The sequence below is a fragment of the Cydia splendana genome, chromosome 4 (assembly GCF_910591565.1).
Source record: "Cydia splendana chromosome 4, ilCydSple1.2, whole genome shotgun sequence".
NCBI lineage: Eukaryota > Metazoa > Arthropoda > Insecta > Lepidoptera > Tortricidae > Cydia > Cydia splendana.
The window spans coordinates 3,663,581-3,687,188 of record NC_085963.1 but is presented as its reverse complement, the minus strand read 5'-3'; the positions used below and the strand labels follow the sequence as shown (position 1 = coordinate 3,687,188).

At 38.6% G+C, this 23,608-nt stretch overlaps 2 protein-coding genes across 2 annotated transcripts; one reads left to right on the top strand and one right to left on the bottom strand.

Moving 5' to 3' along the window:
* The first annotated feature begins 3,707 nt into the window (after positions 1-3,707).
* Positions 3,708-14,472, top strand: LOC134789738 (calaxin). Its single transcript, XM_063760370.1, has 6 exons — positions 3,708-3,906; positions 9,127-9,335; positions 10,542-10,641; positions 12,441-12,700; positions 13,565-13,687; positions 14,317-14,472. Exons 2-6 carry the CDS (start codon positions 9,130-9,132, stop codon positions 14,417-14,419), a joined length of 792 nt encoding a protein of 263 aa, XP_063616440.1. The 5' UTR covers positions 3,708-3,906; positions 9,127-9,129; the 3' UTR covers positions 14,420-14,472.
* A 964-nt stretch (positions 14,473-15,436) lies between these two features.
* LOC134789711 (estradiol 17-beta-dehydrogenase 11-like) lies at positions 15,437-22,102 on the bottom strand. Its single transcript, XM_063760335.1, has 7 exons — positions 22,054-22,102; positions 19,345-19,483; positions 18,553-18,704; positions 18,051-18,228; positions 17,372-17,557; positions 16,287-16,469; positions 15,437-15,592 (listed from the first exon to the last, which is right to left on the bottom strand). Coding segments are annotated over exons 1-7 (921 nt in total). The 5' UTR covers positions 22,056-22,102; the 3' UTR covers positions 15,437-15,511.
* Between the last annotated feature and the right edge of the window lie 1,506 nt (positions 22,103-23,608).

Here is a 23,608-nt window from a genome sequence, read left to right as displayed (position 1 = left end):
GTATTAAACCCGAGCTCCACTAGGTACTGCCAGGGTTCAGCATCAGCTATCTGCTAGCAGCCGCCAGCAACATGCTGAGGTGAGACCATTTCGTGGCACTTTTTCTTTTTTATGTTTCTCTGTATAAGTTTTTATTTTGTGTTTGTGGTCACGAATAAAATTATTTCTATTTCTACCTCTACCTCTACCTACCTCTACCTCTACCTCTACCTCTACCTCTACCTCTACCTCTACCTCTACCTCTACCTCTACCTCTACCTCTACCTCTACCTCTACCTCTACCTCTACCTCTACCTCTACCTCTACCTCTACCTCTACCTCTACCTCTACCTCTACCTCTACCTCTACCTCTACCTCTACCTCTACCTCTACCTCTACCTCTACCTCTACCTCTACCTCTACCTCTACCTCTACCTCTACCTCTACCTCTACCTCTACCTCTACCTCTACCTCTACCTCTACCTCTACCTCTACCTCTACCTCTACCTCTACCTCTACCTCTACCTCTACCTCTACCTCTACCTCTACCTCTACCTCTACCTCTACCTCTACCTCTACCTCTACCTCTACCTCTACCTCTACCTCTACCTCTACCTCTACCTCTACCTCTACCTCTACCTCTACCTCTACCTCTACCTCTACCTCTACCTCTACCTCTACCTCTACCTCTACCTCTACCTCTACCTCTACCTCTACCTCTACCTCTACCTCTACCTCTACCTCTACCTCTACCTCTACCTCTACCTCTACCTCTACCTCTACCTCTGCCTCTATCTCTATTTCTATTTCCACCACCACAAGAATGCATAGATTGTCGAATAGTGCGTTCTGACTTTTTGACTATTTTAAGGTTAAGCTACAGGGCAAACCCTTAACCCGATCGTCTTTGTTTTAGGCTCAAATTGTAGCTGACTAAATTGTCCAGAGCCGTTTTTCTCAAATTTTTGATAACATTCTTCTTTTCCAAATTATCGAGCACCAAAATCAAAAATTCGGAAAAAATTGAATTTTATTTTCACTATTTCGACCATAACTTTTTTCGTTTTTGACTTTCTCGAATAAGTATTTTTGCACCTTACAGCTCTCGTGATTATGCGTCTTTTGAGCCTATTTCTTAATATCATATCTTCACAACTTTTATAAATACTTTACTTTACTTTACTTTACAGTATTTGGTCAAAAGGTCATAACAATTAAGTAGACCGTCGACTATATTTTCCTGAAATTCCGTTATTATTAATTACTAGATAAGTAATAACTTCTAGCAATGAGTACTACTGTTATATACATAGTATGTTTTAAGAAACTAAATTAAATATTTTAGAAATATATTTTTTTTAGAAAGTGATCTATCCCGTGTTATTTAGTTTGGTAAGCCATTTCAATCAGCAAATTAAAAAAATGTAGGCGGGAAATGTAAGTCTTCGCACAGAATATTTGAAACGTTATGCCTGTCAATTTCTGGGATTTAAAGTAAACAGACATACAAACATCGGATCGATAATTGGCCATCTTGTCGGCCTCGCATAGCGATTGCGCTTTCTAGTACAAGGTTGCGTGCACGCATGGCGCCGGCACTTTTAGTTGACGTTTGAGCTTATAGGAGGATTTATTAAAATCGTATGACTTTAACAAACTACCCTTAAAATTATAACCATTGAGCTTTTATTGTACACGAGAAGGTTTCGTATTTTAGCGCCTCCTTAGTCTTCGCTGTTTGCCTGTGTTTATTTATTTTTAGTAAGGTATTACCATTCCCCTCGCCTTCTTATAGTTCTTATACCTATAGATATTAATATACAATATATAGATATTAATATATATATAGATATTTTGGCTACGCGCAAAGTGCCTGGTGGGGGTAAGTAAAGCGATCGCAGCGCATGCGGTGGTGAAAATTGGAACTAACGAATGATAGCGTCTTTAACATTTCATACAAGTTATAAGGCTCGAAGTCCCATAGGTACTTTAATTTACGATTACTCCTGAGATATTCATTTAAATTGCCAGGGGGGAGTGTAAGGGACCATTGCAATCTGTATGAAATGCTTAATATAACCAACGTATTTAATTTGATAATTATTTATACTGTATCCGTGTAAATAGCTTTGCAAATGCCACATATCATGTGATCTTTTTCTAGAAGTTAAGAAGTGGTATAGTAAATTATCCTTAAAAGATAGACCAACACCACCGCGGACTTTTTTGTAGACCCATGAAAGAGAGACAACCCACGAGACATTGTGTTGTTATTACTCAAACGTATTAGGCAGCGTTTTCCGATAACATCGTCATATTTCAACCAATTTAAACAAAACCTTAACAAGTTATATACCTAAACCTTCCTCAAGAATCACTCTATTGATAAATGAAAATCGTGTGAAAATCCTTTCAGTAGTTTTTGAGTTTTGGAGTAGTTTTATAAGATACAGTGAATTGACGTTTTCCCGTAGATTTGCGGATGCACCCCATTCATAACCCAACTGCCCTCGTAATCCCTATTCACCCCATTTTACGGTACCTATATATTATAGGACAATATTACACATATCGACCTATTCCCACAGTATAAAGCTCATAAATACTTAGTGCAGGAAGTAGGTTTAGAAAACGGAGTTTTTAAAAAGTCGTAGCCCTTATTTGGTTCACAATACGCCTGCCACAAATTTAATTAGCAATTTTGAGGTTGAGGCCTTTCACGAGGGACTGTATCGATTCGAATACTCAGTTTTTGGCTTTCCCTCGATAGGAAAAAAACACGAACATAATTACGTCTAAAATGCACTTTAAAAAGTAACAAATTATGCACAATAGCCAAAAATGTGATAATTGGTTCTAAATATTGACAAAATCATAAGGGAGGGAGGAACGTATCGTTTTTTTTTTCGTACAAAAAAATAAAATTTGAAAACATGATATCCGCGCTCCCGGTACGCACAATACGCACATCCATCTCGCTCACGCTTACGCTCAGTGAGAGTAAGAGATCACGAATTTACTGGGCCTTAAGAATAAAATGACAGTTTTATGGGGGTTTGTAATGCTTTTGCGTTATTCCGTCCGTGTAAGTTTTTGAACCTCGGCTCACATCAATAAATGACCCTCAATCATTTGCTGAAGCTACAAGTACCTACGTCAGGACACAAAATGGTCGCAAAACACGCAACTCACCAGACACTTAATACGGCTAAATAGTTCAAACCTGCGCGACCAGTGGTTCACCTTGCACGGGCATCTTTCAACACCGAGCCCTGACCGTGCAGGTCACTGTGACTGTGGCGCCGCCCTGGCGGGTTAGGGGCACATTACCTAATGTAATCTGACTTTGACAGGGCTAATCCTGTACTTACAAAAAAACTCCAAAAAAATCGGTGTTATGGAGATTATTGACAAAAAGCGTAAGGTAACCTACCTATGGTGGACGGAATTATCCATGTCACTTTTTATTTTTAACCTCTTGAGATTTACTGACAATGAGACAGGGACTAAACAGTTCTTTGCTAACACGCTGCAGTAGATACCGTATGATAGTTATATAGAACTCTACAGTAGTATATCTTTGTTTTCATCTTGAAAATTAAACATATATTTTACTACGGCACATAATTATTTCGCAATTCGCCAGAACTCAGTGGACCTAACTACTAGCCTTGTTGCTGTACCCTTGATTATTAAGTTACTAAAGTTTATTTTTATCCTATAAAGAAATAGCGATGAAAAGTATTTTCGTTTACCGTCCCCCGTCGACCCATTTTCGCCAAAGTCGCCTCGCGCCCAATAAATTCGATACCACCGTTACCAAGCAACGAAAAAACGTTGTCGATCACCGCTTCCCGGTTATAAATCATAGGCCACCATTATACATGTGTATGTGTATTGTGTAGTGACTTGCGTGCATAAATCTATGTAAGTATCGTGGGCATTTAAGGTTAAAACTTGGATGTATGATTGTGGGAAGTTCGCGGCGAAATCAATAGTTTTCGTGTCAACTTCGTCTTTCGTTTGTTTCTTCGTTTCAACTTGTCTTATTGATTAGGCTTTTTGACTTTTGTGTACCTATACCTACTTAAAGTCAAGAACGTACCATAAATATATGTACATATCGGTGCTTATCATGAATAGTGACACAAAACAAAATGAAATGCCATTCGATTTTAAATCTTACCAGTAAAAGATAGAATATTAAATGCAATAGCATTTCATTTTGAGTTGTGCCACTGTTCATGATAAGCGTCGAATTATGTATTTAATACCCTCACCCAAGAACTAAGTGTCACTTTTTATAATCCCCTAGAATAGAAAAGACTAACTCTGTCTTGATCTCACTGTCGCGTAGATAAATACCACCATCGTAAGTCGTAACCGTTCTATATGACGCTGATTTTTACTAAAAAGTTGACTAAAAACAATGGTATTTTATCTAGATAGGTGCTCCCTTTGTAAAGTTGGTGTTTTAATTTAAAAGTACCTAAGTATAAGTATGCTAAAGAATCGTAGCTTTTTACTAGGGACTCTAGGGAGTTTACGTAACTTGTTACCGTTTAAACTTCAAGCCAAACTGTCTGCCCGTTTGGTTTTTACGTATAAGCCCGCTTAATAACTTATAGAGGTAGGTAATCGTAATATATAACCAGGCTGTTTCTAAAGTGCCTGTATGTGGAACGCGGAATTCGGCCACAGTAGATAAATTTCCGCAGTAAACCGTGTTTTATACGCCACACATTTTATGCACCAGTAGACTGAGTAGACTGATGACGTATCTTGAGTAATCACCAAACGTCTACACTATCTGTCCATCAACGGCTAAACTCAGTGACCCTACGTAACGTTTAGATTTAGATGTCAATTACAGCTGCATTCGCAGGTACAAGTCGCAATTCTCAATCGATTTTCGTGAAATTTTGTAAGGTCTATAGTTAAGTTGCCAACTTTCGACAGCCGTACTGTTCATAAATCCATACTGTTCCCATACTTTAAGCACATGGAATCGCGTGCATTTGCCCTCATTCGCATTCCCATGTAAATTCCACCATGCACGGCCGATAGCATCTTACTCGCTGTGATATACGTTCCGAAGCACAAAAAGAGTCTATTATCAATATGGGACTGTAAAAAGATTTGCCAATTTAGGTATATTATTAGTTCAGCGAAATTGTGGGGCTATAAATTCATAGGGTAATAGGGACCTTTGTATAAAAATTGTAGGTACCTATTTTAAGATATGTCCTTAGATGTGAAATTTTGTGTATTTTGTTAAACCTTTTTATTATTTGTAACATGAACACTGTCATGGTTTTTAGGGTTCCGTACCTCAAAAGGTAAAAAACGGAACCCTTATAGGATCACTCGTGCGTCTGTCTGTCTGTCTGTCTGTCTGTCTGTCTGTCTGTCCGTCTGTCACAGCCGATTTTCTCCGGAACTACTGGACCAATCAAGTTGAAATTTGGTACACATATGTAAGTTTGTGACCCGAATACGGACATGTAACGTAAACAAATGAATTTTAAACATGGGGGCCACTTTTGGGGGGTAAATGTAAAAATGAAAAAAAAAATTTTTCAAACTATATCATGTTACATATCAAATGAAAGAGCTTATTGTAAGGATTTCAAATAATTTTTTTTTATAATTTTCGAATCAACAGTTTAGAAGTTATTCAAGAAAATAGGCAAAAAATGACCATTCCCCCCCCCTTATCTCCGAAACTACTAGGTCTAAAATTTTGAAAAAAATACATAAAATAGGTCTATACCTATAGATGACAGGAAAACCTATTAGAAATGTACAGTCAAGCGTGAGTCGGACTTAATTACAGTTTTTAATCCGACCCCTACGGATTTTTTAAAGAGATTTCACTCACGTTTCACATAAAAAATACATTGTTAACAGTGCCGGATTACTTAGAGTAGTAGTTTTCTTAGAGTAATTGGTGATAATTTTCTGATAAGATAATCATTTTAAATATTTAACGGTCTTACCTACTTACGAGTAATTGTAAGGTCAAATTAAAAATAATGTTTTAAAAAAATGTTAAATTGAGAGCTAGCTTAAAGTTTTTTGTACTCGTCGACTTTAATGGTTGAATTAATAAAGACTTTGTAACCAATAAGCAAAACAAGCACGTGCTTAGGGCACCACGTTCAGGAGGGGCACCAAAATGCCAGGTTGAAAAAGGTGAACAAATTTTAAAATTAGGTACAGACACATCGTTTTTACCACACGATTTTTTTTAGCTGTCCAAAAGCTAATTTGCAAAAATAATGGCGCGTAATTCTTTGGGAAACAATCGGTAGCAGTAGAAGAGTCGTGATTACATGCATAGATTCGATTTCAACCCACTCTTTTGCGGTTCGGCGTTAGGTCTTATGCGAGGCCTTCTGCCTTAATTACACTTGGGCGTGGATCCAAATCTCGCAAGCTCTGCTTTCTTGCATATTTTATGCATGTAAACAACCTCGAATATCGAAGCCTAAGAAATATCGAGCCCTATGCGAAGCTAGGCTGATAGAAAACTGTCCCATCCCTTCTCTGTATGAAATCCTGGATTCGCGCCTGGTTGGGACTAAAAGTAAAATTGCGTTTGTATATCGAAAAATTTTCGCGCTCGCTTCGCTCGCGTTTTCAATAACTTTATAAGGTATGATAAAGGTGACATTCGGGTGGCGACTGCAGCAACATTACTCTGTTGCAACGTTACTGCTGCAGTACTGTCAACTTCCGTGATAAAATGATGTGACTGATTTCCATACTAAAAGTAAAAATTTACAACTGTTTATCATATTGCGTTTTTATATCGAAAATTTTCCGCGCTCGCTTCGCTCGCATTTCTATTACTTTCTAAGCTATGATAAAGGTGACATTCGGGTGGCGACTGCAACAGCATTAGGTACTCTGTTGCAACATTACTGCTGCGGCACTGTCAATTTTCGTGATAAAATGATGTGACTGATTTCCATTCTCAGCTGTAGCGCGGCAATGAACTTCTCTCAAATTACCAAAAAATCAATGTAATCTTGATGACCCGAGGGAGAGGGGGCACCTAGAAATCCTTAGGGCATCAACATATCTTAATCCGGCACTGATTGTTAAAAATTGTGTAATATACGGAACCCTTGGAACGCGAGTCCGACTCGCACTTGTCCGGTTTTTTTTTTTTATATTTGTATTTTTATATTCATATGTTTTATAAGTGGCATTCTTACTTATCTTCTCATTGTGTAAACGTGATACTATGTACTTTTTTATTAAATTATTTCTAATAATATTCCACTGATTTCACTACTACTTTAATAGGTTATGGGCCCAGCACGCTTCCACTGTATTTAATGCTCAATCACGCGAAAACGCGTTTACGCATAGGATATTTTTTAAATATCAGAATGCAAAATGAAATATCATGCTCTAAAAATATGAAAAGAGGGGTTGAAAATACGGTACCTACCGCACGACGGAGTAAAGGGGCAGAGGTTTAAGTGGTTGAAGACGAAGTCGCAGACAGAACCTACTAATAACATAATTTAAATTCTAATTAAATTGTGATAACTTGATACAGTGCATAATTATTTTCCACTGTATTTTCACAGAAACGTACGAACGTGTCTTGCTATTTCAGACAGTCTCGGTACAAAAAGTAGTACTTTAGGGGCCCACTGATTACCAGTTCGCCGGACGATATCAGCCTGTCAGTTGTTCGGAGCTGTCAAATTTTGCGTTTAACTGACAGGCTGATATAGTCCGGCGAACTGGTAATCAGTGGGCCCCTTTAGGTTGACCGAAGTAGCATGACAAACCCGAACGTTTTCGAGAAATATGATAAAAACCAATTATGAATATCTGTACTGGATATTTGGATAGCATAATTTAGTAACGCCTATATAAAATCACCGTGCAATAAATGCCTCATCCGCAACTCCGTACTTCGTGCCGCGTTAATAGTAGGCGAATTAGTAAACTTTGACGTTAATAAATTGCTTCAGCTCCTTACTTACAGTTTAAATGCTAGTAAAGCCCCGCTGAGCACAATATACGTACCTACATAATTACTAGTACCTATGTACGTATATTGTGCTCAATAGCTACCTATTTTTTGTTTGCAAATATGATGACTCACAGCTACACATTTTTTTTTAATCGAGCAGTTCTAAAAAACCGATTTAAGTAACGTATTTTATTTTGTTGCCAATTTTTTTTTAATGCTTAACAATAAGGTGCTTATAATCTTGTGTCAGTAACTTCAACTTAATTTCGTACATTTTTCGTTCGTAAGAGTACTTGTTTAAAATGTAATAAAAGTAAGTATGTTTATGCATCTCAATGTATGTTATTTTCGCTTTGGGAAAAAAATACGCATGCTTTTGTTTAAAACCAATATAATTACACCTTAATTAAACTTCCTGCACTAAACTAGTGCTTAATTACTTATACCAACTAGATAATAGATCAGATAGATCACGCAGTATCAAAGCAGTATATTATACCTTATGCAGAAGCTTTAAGATCCAAAATTACCTAACAAATTTCCCGAGCTGACCGTACCTCGCACCGCCAAGCTCGCTTTCCTTAATTATGAAGTTGCTAATCCCCGACGTTTGTCTTCATTATGAACTTTGCATTCTCTACCAATTGCATGGGCTCGTGCACGAAGATGGCCTAGTTGAAGGAATATGGAACGGCCTAATACATAAAACTACACATCAGAACAATCTGAATTCCCGCCCTCACGCTTTGTGAAGGGTGGGGCGCCCGGAAACCTGGAGCCATGTTTGGAAAAAAGTCACATGACTTTTAGCATCTTTCATCATTCTACAATTTATCTGTTAGTTTGTCGTTCGTCAATGTGCGGTTGTCATCTTGGCTAGCCAGAGCGGCTACCGCGAACATCGAAAATTGAACAAAATTAAGTTCAATTGAAGAGAAATTTCTATGTTCGCGGTAGGCCGTAGGCTGGCCGGTAGGCCTCTGAATTCATGCACTGAGGCTTAGAACGCACTGCGATTAAATTTTTGCGGTTTCAGAACCGCATGCAAAACTTACGCCATGCTTCACTTGCAAGACTGAAACCGCAAGAAATTAATCGCAGTGCATTCTAAGCCTAACAGTAGACAAAAAAGTATATGTTCCTTCCAGAAAATGACAGAAAACAAGCAACTAAGCATGGCTGCGAGCTTTATCGCGCTCCGCGGCGTGAAAATCTTCCTGAACGCAGGCCGAGCCGCGGCGGCAAGGAAGGCGTCTTCACCTCCAGTAGTGAGACGCAAGCCTAAACCACCTGTACCCGGAGCTAAGCCACCCCAGAAAGTGTTTGATGCTCTGCTTAAAAGCACTAAGTTTAACAAGTAAGTTTCTTCTAAGAATCAACTGAGCGGCAAGAAAGGCTGCACCTCCATTAGTGAGACGCAAGCCTAAATCGCCTGTGCCTGGAGCTAAGCCTCCGCAGAAAGTATTCAATGCACTGCTTAAGAGCACTAAGTAAGTTTCTTCTAAGAATCAGCTGAGCGCTAAGTAAGGCTTTACCTGAGTCGTGAGGCGGAAGCCTAAACCACCTGTACTCGGAGCTAAGCCACCGTAGAAAGTATTTGATGCTCTGCCTAAGAGCACTAAGTCTAACAAGTAAGTATTAAGCAGTAATCTTCTTGAAGGGAAGGCAAGTATTAAAAGCACTAGAGTAGGTACTTTACTATGTAGATACTTCATCGTGGCACTGCTACTTCTTCAGATTGTAGACTGATTGATGGCTAGACGTCAGTGTTGTTAATCCACGTATTAAAAAGCTTTATGACCCAGTCTACTTCTTTCATATTTAACTAGTAGCACTTTTCCCTCGCATTTCAGCACCTCACTTGTAGCGCTTCAGTTGATCGTAGCGACTCGAGCCGGTCGCTCGCGCCATGGCACACCGGAAACTTAAAGATAAGACGCTCGAAACTTTGCACAAGTGTACGAATTTTAACAAGTGAGTGCACTTTTATATTATATGCATCGCACAGCATGAATAAATCACTCATACCTATAAGGACAATGCAGCTAAATCCATCTGCGGGAAATTCTTCAACAACACGTGTTTTCTTTCTGAAAAAAAAATTATCTAAGTATACAAACAATGAAAATAAAAATACTTTTTGAAGCATAATACGTAAACGTAGTCAGTTGTTTTTATTTACATTCTGTATGATCCATACATAATATACCTGCTTACTTAGACTAGACTAAGTAGGTGTTGGGCATTTCTATTTAAAGGTGTACCTACCCCCAACTTGCATTTTACTCTTTCGATCCTAACAGAGATAAAAAGTCTGTCCCAAGAAGTTACGGTCATAGGTACGAACCATACTGCTCTACCTTAGAGATGGACAGGGGGCGTCATAAGCCCTCAGGAGATTGCATTATACTCGTACGACCCGAGTAGAAATAATATAAAAATTCCCAATTAGAATTGGGAACACAAAAATTTTTAGGTTACTGTAACTAAAATGCCCTGCAACGGTTTAAATTCTTCAGAAAGCAGTTTTATATATTTTATTACGTTTTTTTTATAAATGCAGGTACGAATTAGAAGCGCTGTACACGATGTATCGAAACTTGGTAACGGCCGCGCAGTCGGCAGCCCCAGGTGGCATTGGGCAGCCAGCTCCCAAGGCCGACGTGAGTTTTAATTACTTATAAATTATCTATTTTTTTTAATTTAAACTTGATTACACAAGATAATGGCATTCTCTATCAGTCAACCATCAGGCTAAACAGAGACATGTAAAAATGGTGCAAGGAGAAAGAAAAAATATTGTTAGACCAAGATAAGTCTGCAACGATTTTGATAGCATACGCAGTGCAAGTGTTATTTATACGTTATAATTTCATAGAAGTTTGAAGCTTAAAATAACACTTGCACTGCGTTTGCTATCAAAATCGTTGCAGACTTATCTTGGTCTAACTCTTAGAACTATCGAAAAGAAAACTACAATTATTACAAATAGTCTGAAGAATTCATATATTGCTGAACTTTCCTACATAGCACAAAGAACATTTATCTTGTATATACCTACATTTATTAAATGATTATTTCTTTGAATAAAAATTATAAGCTAATTTAGATTTAAAAATAAAACATTTTAAATTGATAATTCGAAATCAAAAATTACCCGAACCCACATAACGTGGGATAAGGACAGAGAGAAGAATTCGCAATCAAAAAATGTTCATAAAAAAAAATCATAAAACACTGAATCTGAGTTACGGAATCAAACAAGTAGGTAAGTTGGTTTATTTATTGTTACAGGAAAAACCAAATTTGATATGGCAATTTGCCTATGATCTTATGGCCCCCTATTTAGATGGCGACCTCGATTCTGGCACGCAACCTAGGTCGGAGCTTAGGACTTATGAGCAAAAGATAGATTATGAGTGGGAAGATTTAGGGGGAGTGAGTCATGGTAGGCAGAGGCAGTTAGCGCTGTAGTGTGAGCAAACAGGTCTTACCTGCAATTTCTAGGTACTTGTGCAGGATTTAGTTTGGTACGAGACATGGACTTCATTGCAGATCTGTCTGTAGTAAGCCGGAGGACTATTCTAACTTTGAAAATCTTAACGTGACTTGTTATTGATTAGACATTATTAGATGATTATATTGAATTCTCATACTCCCAGAGAATAGTGCGAATGAGATGCACTACGAACCATGCCAAATTAATATGAATGCATATTAGGTTGTAATACATATTATACATGTAGGTAATATAATAGACCGCAACGTGCTAGGGCTACGCTACGCATTGAAGCCCCTTTGGCTGAACAAAAACTTTGTGACAATCGTGTGAGGTGACGTAGATCGTTTCAATTGGAACCCCGATCGAGTTCAGAACTCACTTTTTATATCGTATCGACTTACATATGTATTTCATTATAATACGGACCAATAAAGTAATGGTAGCAATTTCGTTAATGGAATAGCTGGTATACACTTGATTTCAATTTAACCAAATTGGTACTAATCAACCAGCGACCGGATATATATAGACGAAACGAAGCTCTCAGTACATTTTTGACTTCGAAAATCATACCATATGACTTATACATATATGGTGATATCACTGAAAGTTGGATGTAGAAATAATCATCTCCGTAAATATAACCCGCCCGCAGCTTTGCATATTACCCAATAACCCATTTCCCGTTATTAAATAAAAGTTGTGCTGGAGCAGATCGGTTGTGACATCCTCGTTTAATCAAAACTAGCCAAGTTAAAGCCCAGGCGTTTATGTTTCACCATCAATTACTACTTTAGAAAGAAACAAGCGAAAATAGGTTTTATTGTTAGGAGTGGCCAATTATTATGTAGTGGCCAGTGGCCACTAATTATAGCTGCAGTCACCCTATACGTACAAACGAAATTACCTATAAATACACTGTGTTCAGTAAATCATTTTTTACATTATTTTATTTTACAGGGCATAGACCAGAGCACCTTCCGCGACGTAATGCACAACACCTTCGACCTAGTCACCGAAGAAGCCATCTTGGAGAGGATCTGGGTGACTTGGGAGCGCCCTTCAGGGGGCGAAGGCGCCATAAAATTTGAAGCCTGGGCTAAAGGCCTGAGCCGACTGCTAAGGGGGGCTGAGGATGAGAGAAGAATGCACTGCTTCGCGGTTTATGATCTTAATGGGGACGGATGGATTACGAAGGACGAGATGTTTTTACTGTTGAAGTAAGTGTTTTATACTACGTCGGTGGCAAACAAGCATGCGTCACGCCTGGTGGTAAGCGTGCAACTCTAGAGGTGTTACATGTGCGTCGCGGACCCTGACACTCCGCACCCTCGAAATCGTTACTAAATCATCAATAAATGTTGTTTTTAAATCGTTATTAGTGAGCAAATTCCATCTGAAAAATTATTGGCTTCAGTACGGTTACCATCAGTTTGTCACTGACATAAACGCCGTCGAGAACGTAATTTACTTTCTATACATCCCGTTTGCACTAATATGCGAGTGCGAGCGAGATGTACTCGTATAGAAAGTAAATTACGTTCTCGACGGCGTTTATGTCAGTGACAAACTGATGGTAACCGTACAGGTTGTCAACAGTACACGGGCCCCGGGCTTCTTTAGCATGAGACCAGGAAAGCGTTAAAATTAGGATGAAATAAAAAATCTGAAATATTCATTGTGTAAACGTGTTGTATAAGAAGACTTAAATTGGTACATTTTTGATGAGTAGGTATCAACCGTTTTTCCCTTTTCGGATCTCTTTCCGGTTCTTTTTTTTTTAGTATGATATCGTTAGTTGATTAAAATACATAGACGTTTGTTACAAAATCCGACTGCATATTAGATCCATTAAAGCTATCCACGCAGACTCTTCTGTCCCCTTGGTTGGAACGTCATATATGGCAGTCGCTTACGTATAAACTTTTTTTAATACTACAGCAGTGGCAAACAAGCATACGCTTGCCTGATGGTAAGCGGTCTCCGTAGCCTATGGATTCCTGCTACTCCAGAGTCCCAGACCCTCCGCACCCTTCTCGTTGAGCTCGTTGCACTGGTATCATATGATATCATTGATATTTCAGGAACTCACTCTTGAAACAGCCAGGGGACGAAGACCCGGACGAGGGAGTGAGGGACCTTGTCGAGCTGGTTCTTAAGAAACTGGACGTCGACAGAGACGGCAGGGTGTCCTTCGAGGATTACAAGTTAGTTGTCTAATAAGTATATTTAGATAAGGTCTGTTTTTTTATACTACGTCGGTGGCAAACAAACATACGGCCCGCTTGATGGTAAACAGGTTTCTGTAGCCTATAGACGCCTGCAACTCCAGAGGTGTTATTTCCGCGTTGCCGACCCTAACACTCCGCACCCTCGTTGAGCTCTGGCAATACTCACCGGCAGAAACATATGAGTACTGAGTAGGGTGTAGTGTTATTTTATTTGGCTGCGGTTTTCTGTAAGGTGTAGGTTGACTTATCTCTGTATGGAGAGAACAGATATAAAAAGAAAACTGGGAGGATATTGCCGAAAACTCGCCGGTGCCAACTTATAGGTACGGAGGCAAAGACCTATATTTAGTTTCTTAGCCAGCAGAGAAACAATTGCTTCCATTATCCGCGTGAACTTGACGACACCTAGAGTGTTTTTCCAAAAGTTGACGCTTTTAATTTGGGAAAAAAATCTTGTTTTCCCGACGAATATCAATATGTCCTATTTAGTTTCCCTTCTAGGCTGGAGCGACAATCGATAATTATACCAATACCTGCACTAAATCTTGGGATCAGGAGCCAAGCTAACTAAAGTTTTCAATAGATATTTATGTTATTCTTTTCAGACAAGCGGTGGAACAAGAGCCCCTTCTGCTAGAAGCCTTCGGCCAGTGCCTGCCTTCCAAGCGACATTCCGCTGCCTTTCTTAAAACACTAGTCACTAAGTAAAACAATAGTAGCTACTTATAAGGAATGTATGTACAATTTGTTTTAGAATTGTATTTTCTCAGGCTATAAATACTATTTAAAAATTGGAGTTTATACCTAAGAAGTAAGATATCATGAAGCAGAAAATGATTCAGGTTTGGCCATATTACAAAAGGATTGACTCGAAATAGGTAGTCTCTGACTATGAAGTATGAAGTGACTATTACCTATACCAAAGTCGTCACTTCCTGAAGTCGAATAGGGGATAGGGGTCGAGATGCAAAAGTTATAGACAACATTCGCGCATAAATAAAGGGCGGTAAAGGATGACTCACGTTAGTTAGACTGGGCTGTGTCCGGGCCGCAGCTTCCGACGCATCGTTTTCTATGGAAAGTATCACGTGATCGCCTGTCATGTCATAGAAAAGTAAGCTCCGGAAGCTCCAGCCCGGACACGGCCCGGTCTAACGTAAGTCATCCTTAAGGCTTATTATACCTAATGTAATGACTAAAATAGCTGGTCAACTAGATAATTTAGATATCTCAGTTGTCGACCCTTCACCTAAATGATAAAGAGCTGGCGGCTACCTCGCACAACGTATCAGCATTGCGATACAGCGAGGAAATGCCGCCAGCATCCTTGGTACAATGCCTCAAGGGCCTATTTTAGATTTAAGCTAGTTATTACTGTACAGTTACAGTACTGTATATATATTGTATGTAAATAAAGATGCAGGAATTGTAAAAAAAAAAAGATAAATATAAAATATATACTTAGCTTGAAATCTTTCATTTGTGACTAAGTAGGAATCGATGTAATAAATATTTGCTTTCTTTAATTAGGTTCATTGATTTAACTCATTTGAGTCTTTTAGTCGTGAAGGTTTACGCCATCTGCGATGAATTTGTGTAGCATTCTAAATGCAGGTTCATGCTAATTTTTATTTCTAACCAGTTTTTTAACGTCATTTGATGTGCAAAAATATGTGTTGTAAATATTAAGCTTTGAAAGGGATGATTAAATTTAAACATATGTGATCATGAAATTATAAAAAAACACTTTATTCCAATATCACGTTTTGGGGTAGGTAAAATATAAAAATTATCAACAAATCAGTCGTGAGGCTCCACGGAGGTGCCGAAGAATTTGTTGGTGATTCTGGCAGCGGAAGGTGAGATCAGGCGGGCAAAGAACTGGAAAGAAAAAAATATACTAAATTATAATAGTTACTAAAGTTAATTACATCGAAATTATAGGATACATTTTATAAATTACAAGAAGTAGTAGTGGATGGTGTGATTCTTGTATACTAACCAATATGCTTAAGCCAATGAGCGACTGTGTACTTTCGAAGGTGTCCTATCCATCATCAGGGACATAGAGCTCTCAAAACTCCCATGGACAGTCCTGCGTGGCCAACATCCATGGTGACCTAATTTTCTTTTTTCAGGATCTTGTTTAGATATGTTTGCCTTTTATACCGTGAAATTTTATACTTTTACTTTATATCATGAAATTCCTTAATTTCTTCCTTCCTTCGACTCAGTTCAAAGGCGCGGCGCGTACGAATCGTCGATGATCCCAAACTCAAAAGCGGTATTGAACCTGGTGTTCATCCTCACATCCTAGAACCTAAATGATCGCGTACTGTACGATTTAAGCTGAATTTCCTCCCGCGGACGCTCCGAGGTTTTCCCGAGGGTCTGCATCTACTGTATGGGGTTCTTCAAAAAAGCAGTGTACAGGTTTTTAAAAGGTCGACAACGCGCATGTAACTCTTCTGGAGTTGCAGGCGTCCATAGGCTACGGTGACTACTTACCATCAGGCGGGCAGTATGCTTGTTTGCCACCGATGTGGTATAAAAAATATCATGAAATAATACTTACCCTATTACCATAATGCATGCTGTTAGGTAATGTGACTTCATATTTATCCCGTCGTACGGCGTCGATGATCATGTCTGCAGCCTCTCCTGGCTCCACCATCTTCATCAGGTTCTGGAAGCGGATGCTGGGGTTCTTGCATAGACCCGTGTTCACCATGTAGGGGCAGATGGTGGTGAATTTGATCTGAAAATATTTGAACAGTGGAGTAGTTGCAATTTGGAAAAATAAAAGAGATAGGAGACAAAGGTGTCAGCAAATGGGAAAGCACTGTAGAGGACACCAAACACCAAGACCCCCTAAGAAGCATCAGAGGAAGAGTTGGAAGTAACTAATATTTTAGAAAGAGTTCCTAATTCTTAAGGCAGACAGATATTAGATTGGTACAACATACTATAAAAAAATATCAAACAACAACATAGGTATTTAGTATTGGCCTTTATTAAATTTTAATCACTCGTCGCCAGGTCGGTCGTTACTGGTTCATTTACAAATTCCTGCGTGGAATGTACCTACAGTCGCCATCAGATATATCGAAGCGTCCAAGGTGCTCACAAATATCTGAACACGCCTTTATTGTCAAGGTATAGAAGTGCTTGTTCAGATATTGTGAATACCTTGGCCGCACCGATTATATCTGATGGCGACTGAACTATAAGTATTGTTATTTGTAATGTACATGTATTTACCTAGAATGTAAAACTATACATCAATAAAGGAACTTACATTGCTCTTGCCATCGCTTTCATCATGCAGTTCATTTACCAAAGCCTCCATGATCCCTCGAATAGCATACTTGGTCCCGCAGTACGGGACCAGGTTCTTGACGCCCATGAGACGAGCCATACCCATTGACCAGTTGTTAATATCAAGTTCAAAACTATACATCAATAAACAAGGAACTTACATTGCTCTTGCCATCGCTTTCATCATGCAACTCATTTTCCAAAGCCTCCATGATCCCCCAAACGGCATACTTGGTCCCATAGTACGGGACCAAGTTCTTGAAGCCCATGAGACAATTCATACCCATTGGCCAGTTGTTAATATCAAGTTCAAAACTATACATCAATAAACAAGGAACTTACATTGCTCTTGCCATCGCTTTCATCATGCAACTCATTTTCCAAAGCCTCCATGATCCCTCGAACGGCATACTTGGTCCCACAGTACGGGACCAGGTTCTTGAAGCCCATGAGGCCGGCCATGGACGACATGGCCACTATGTGCCCGTGGTTGCGCTTCTTCATCGCTGGCAGGAAGGCTTGGATCATCTGGAATAAAAAAAAGTAAAATATGTTTTTAAACTGTAGACCTGTACTACCCTCGCCAGAACACCTACGCCCGAATGTAAAGTAATAAAATAATAGTAATAACTGTGCGAAGCGTTAGCGAAGTGTCACCGTTTCAACCTGGGCGAAAATGCTTTCGTGTATCCGGTCTTGCTGTTTTTCTCTAGGTACACGTCGCATTCCTCAATCAATTCTCGTGAAAATTTGTGTGCAAGTTTGATTATTAAGTTTTTTGCGAATCGTGCCTGGTTTTATTTTTTCAAAGTTCCGGATGTGGAGTCATTTGTTTTTCGAGGTCTGCAACTCTTACAAACATTAGTCTTATGGACATAACGCTCAGAAACTGATGCGCGGTTTAAAAATGGTTTAGAGTGTTTAATTACTTTGATTTTGAGTTTGTAGTTATTCTAGTACAATCAATCCTTGATTTCTAATCATTCGACAAATCGATAGGTACATTATCCAATTCTCTTACCCAGAGGTTAGCAGTGATGTTAACATCAATAGTGGAGCGAATCTTCTGTTCTGTCCACTCCAGTATGGGCTTGCTGGGCATGATGCCAGCGTTGTTCACCAGAATGCTGACCTCTCCAACCTCTTTAGTGATTTTCTCGGCGAGATTGAAGACCGCGGCGCGATCTGTTACGTCACATCTGAAATAACAAAATGAATTGGGTCATAGATATAGGATTTTTTGTAGAAAATGCTTCTAGCCAGTAGCCGACCTCTACTTATTATTATCATCTCCAAGCCGCATTCAGCCATGGCTACATTTTTTCGAATTGAAAGTTTATCTAATAATAGTAATAGTTTCTACTATTGCATATTTTTGCAGTTGAATACGAAGCCATATTCTCCACAAGGTAGCACTCCTCTGAGAGAAGTAGTTTGTATAGAATCCAGGGCTCTGGTCTTTTATCTCATGTCTAGGCTCTCATTATACCATGATTTACTCGGATTTGCAAAACAGAACTTACTCGTATCTATGCGCTTTCCCGCCATTATCTTTGATCGCCTGAACAGTCTCCTCGTTGCCTTTGGCGTTGATATCTACACACACTACTATGGCGCCCAACTTAGCGAACCGTAGCGCCATCTCTCGGCCCATCCCATGACCGGCGCCGGTGATCTGAAAATCAGTCAGAAGTAGCTTATCAACTGGTGCTTAGGTCACACTTGCACAAAAAACAAACAAAAATGGCTATACTGCAGTTATGTTCGCGAAAGATATAGGTAATATGATATCTTAAGAATTTTCCCAGTTTTTTGTTTAAAAGGAAGTATTAGGTCCGCGCCGCAATCTACTTCCAAAATACAAATACAAATACAAATGCGTTTATTTCATTACTTTTTACATAAGTTCTTAGGTATAGTATAAGGGTTAGGTAGGTAATTAGTCCATCTTAAAAAATATCATAATTTGGCGTAGGCATAATATTACATTCCAATCTTGTTTTCGCCTTATAACAATCGTATCCTTAGTTAATTCACCGAAACGCGACTAATAAATTATATTTGATATTTAGGTAGGTACACACAGCAACACTCTTAACTGTCCATCGGTTTTGTAATATAATAAGGTCCACCGATGGACAGTTAAGAGTGTGGGCGATGGTACGCGTCGCCGGCTAAATATCAAATTACTCCAAATTGAAAGAGTTCTAAAGGCATCTCTTATCATCCCGGCAGAACCAACCCAAACAAAGTTCCTTCCAAAATGTGTTTTTCATCATTTTGTCCCAGAAAGTAACCTCGTTATAGATACTTACAAGAGTGATTTCTCCATGAATGTCCTTAGGTTCAAGAGGCACGAACGTCCTGTAGATACAGCGGATGTTCTCCACATTCATCTTAATCAGCGTCCAGATTAGCTCGAGGATTAGCATCGCGGCCTCTATGAAGTCGGCCCTGAAAACAGTACACAACTTTACTATATTACTAACATACTTACAAGAAGAACGTAACTTTTTGGTACAGTCAAGTGTAAAAATATGGGTGTAGACAACTTACTCAAAAATATGTCCCATAGTTCTTAATTGGCTGACATAAAAGCTATGGGACATATTTTTGAGATGATTTATGCACCCATATTTTTACACTTGACTGTACCGTAAAATGGGGTGAGTAGGGATTACGAGGGCAGTTAGGTTATGAATGGGGTGAGGAGGAATGGTAAAAGGGTGAGATGGTATTTTTAGACCAGAGTTATCACATTGTTACCTAAATAAGATTCTCTTGAGAAGTCAAGCTATTGTAATATTGTGTCAATTCTAGCAATTGTCCCATCTCACTCAATTCCTATCACCCCTACCCAGACCATGGACCAAATGGTGCTGTACGGCGCTAGAGTCAGACCAAGCTCACTTGGCAGCGATTTTCATAGCACAGACTGTGCAAGTGTTATTTTAATTATAGAAGTTTGACACTAAGTACATGAATTTAAAAGTGGAAAAATTACTGTCTTGGGTGAGACTTGAACTCACGACCCCTGGATAAAAAGTCAGCCTGGTTCAAGTCTCACCCAAGACAGTAATTTTTCCACTTTTAAATTGATTCTAAGCTTAATAGCATCGTTCGCAGACGTTTCTGCTTGTTAAAAATTAAAACTAAGTACATGTTTTATGGACTTTATGGTAAAGTAACTAAAATGTCGAACGCCAACTTTTGAGAACGAGAGAACTATAGCATTTTGTCGTGATTTTTCGGTAAGTACCTGTAAGGTAGGTAAGCAACTAAAAACAAAAGATTAGCAGCAGTATATACTCGTAGGTACCTAAGTTATTTATGCGTTTTATATTGCACTAAGTAGGTACGTGAGTTAACCTTAGGTAAACAAATACATATTGTCAAAAGTAAAATTGCAAGGTCGACGAGGAGTTATTTTTAATAAGGACTTATGCTAATATCCTTACAATAATTTTAATACAATGTCAATGCGTAGGTAGATATGTGCCCATAAAGGATGACTCACGCTAGAACGGGCCGGGGCCGGGCCGGAGCTTCCGGCGCTCCGTTTTCTATGGAAAGCACCACGTGATCACCGATCAGACGTCATAGAAAATGACATGTCGGACGCCTCGGTCCGGGCACGGGCCGGTCTAGCGAGAATCATCCTTTAACCTTTAGTTTCTGTTTAAGTATTTAAAAGAATTGGCGCTCACATGCTAGTGCTGACACAGTAGTACTGGGGGCCGATTTTTTAATGTCTACCGCCAGTGGCGGATTTGCCCTAAGGCCCAGTAGGGCCGGGCCTAGGGCGGCAAGATATTTAGGGGCGGCAAATTGTGACAAAAAATTCTCTGATGATAACAAGAAATAAGTAAATATGATGGGTGCTGAGAAAGGGGTGGTGTAACAGGTCCATGGGGCCTAGGGCGGCAAAGACTGCAAATCCGCCACTGTCTACCGCTCCATTTCGAGTATTTCGTTCAATGATATTTCCTAGGCATTTCAATTCTACTTATAAAATTGAATACGAGTGGCCAATACCACTAGTTTCTCAGTTTTTGTCACTTGTAGGTATTTCAAAAATAACATTTCGCCGTTTTCCACAGATTTTCAAGTGACGAAATCAACCGCACGAAATTGAAACATCAAAAAAATCGAGAATATTTCCCATAGAAACGGAGAATGTTCTCGAGAAGGGTACAACTTTATCACCTAATATATATACAATCACACTACCAATGCTTATTATACCCTTATCTTGGTAAGTATCACTATATACACCTTATAAAACAAAGTCCCCGGCCGCGTCTGTCTGTTTGTGTGTATGTAGGTATGTTCGCGATAAACTAGTGAACGGATTTTCATGCGGTTTTCTCCTATCAATAGAGTGATTCTTGAGGAAGGTTAAGGTATATACTTAATTTGTTAAGGTTTTGTAGAACCCGTGCGAAGCCGGGGCGGGTCGCTTGTTGTGTATAAAAAATCTTTCTTCCTCGCGTTATCCCGGCATTTTGCCACGGCTCATGGGAGCTTGGGGTCCGCTTGACAACTAATCCCAAGAATTGACGTAGGCACTAGTTTTTACGAAAGCGACTGCCATCTGACCTTCCAACCCAGAGGGGAAACTAGGCCTTAATTAGGATTAGTCCGGTTTCCTCACGATGTTTTCCTTCACAGAAAAGCGACTGGTAAATATCAAATGATATTTCGTACATAAATTTCGAAAAACTCATTGGTACGAGCCAGGATTTGAACCCGCGACCGCCGGATTGAAAGTCACACGCTCTTACCGCTAGGCCACCAGCGCTTGTTGTGTATAAAAAATATAGGTAAAAAAATTACGCATAACAAGCGGTGCACAAATTGCACAATACAAGTGGTTATTATAAGCGTATTTTTTAAAACAATCTTCGATAGGTATTTTTCTTTGTTTTGCTTAATTATGTACCTACTTGAGTAACTCAGTAAGTAGGTATCTTAGAAAAACCTACTATTTAGCGTCAAGCAATAATAAATAAACAAGCACTTACATTTTCGTGTTTTTATTTAGCCGGTCTAAATACACTACTGTACCTAAGCAATGCTAGTACGATAATACAGATAAGCAGAGTTCAAAAAGATATGCCTTAATGAGCGTCATGTATGTGCATAGTACAAGCTCCGAATGTTGATTCTGTGTGTTATCGTTTACCGTAATTGGTTTAGAAAGACATTTCCGATAGTAAACCAAAATATTGTAATTTTGTTTGGCAATGATTGGTTTTTCATTACTCGTTTGATGACGACTATTTCACCAAATGGCATCATAATTATTTCACACTTTAGAATTAAATCAACATAAGTTATGGATATGGAAGCTGAATTATTTATTTTAATTTATTTTATTTGTTAGGAAAACTTACAGCTAGTTTAACAAGTAACACTTTTATATTCTACTATTCGATTCTTGTGCAGAGGTAAGTTTATTGTGTACCTCTTATTAGTAACTAATGTACATTTCGGGACTTAATAGGACCATCTTCTACGTAGGTAAGTACCTTTCTGACCCCTTAGTATGACTTGCGTTGTGACTACCTACCTACTTGAAATGGCTCTTGACATAATGGATTATAACAAACACAAACAGTCCGCTTTTATCTCATAACTTGATAACTAACATAGTTGCATTTAGGTCGCCATACCCAAGACTATATCTTTGTGTTGAAAATTCCTCGATATGATCGTGCCGTCCCTTTTAGTCATACCTATATTAACTCGCATAGAATGAACGGATTATCATAGTTTGTAAGTAATTATTTACAACGACTCTCATACCTGCTGATAATATCTTTCAAAAGTGATAACTTGATAAGGATTTGATATTTTTATTTAAGTAACAGAAAAATTAAGTAACAAATAAATAAAATAAAATAAAAATAAAAATCATTTTTTTCAGAAAACAGGTTCCATAATATGGTTAGTAACTCTTAACTTAACAACTATGTTAGTTTATTTGTAAAAAGACAGGAGAGAAAGAGCACATAAAAATAGAACTAAAATAAATTCACCGCTTCGGGCAAGAATTATTTGATAAGTGCACAATCTCTTTGTGTGCAGATGTAGGTATGTGCGCACTGCTGAAGATTAGTGTAGGGTGTATTGTTGTTGGTGTAGGGTGTAGATAATAGGTCATTTATCAAAATAAAAGCTCAACACAGATGGCGTTAAAATAAATCGATTACTATTGACAAGAAAAGTTTTGGTGATAGAATAAAAAAAATAATGTTTATGTTTATAACTTTAGCAGGTAACGGATTCATGTTAATAACTTGAAATTCATGACAACATTAACACCAGTACAATTCTATCACTTTGTCACAAACTATTGAAATAGGTTAAAGTAAGACCCAGATAACACTGCAGCAATTTTGATAGCCTATGCCAATGTTATTTTAAATGTCATAATTTCACAGAAGTTCTTGCACAATCTGTGCTATCAAAATCACTGCAGAGTTATCTTGGTCTAACTCTATTTAGTTTCCCAAGTTCATTTTTCGAAATTAAATCGTCCATTAATTCGAAAATAAAAACATAAATCCAACAAAT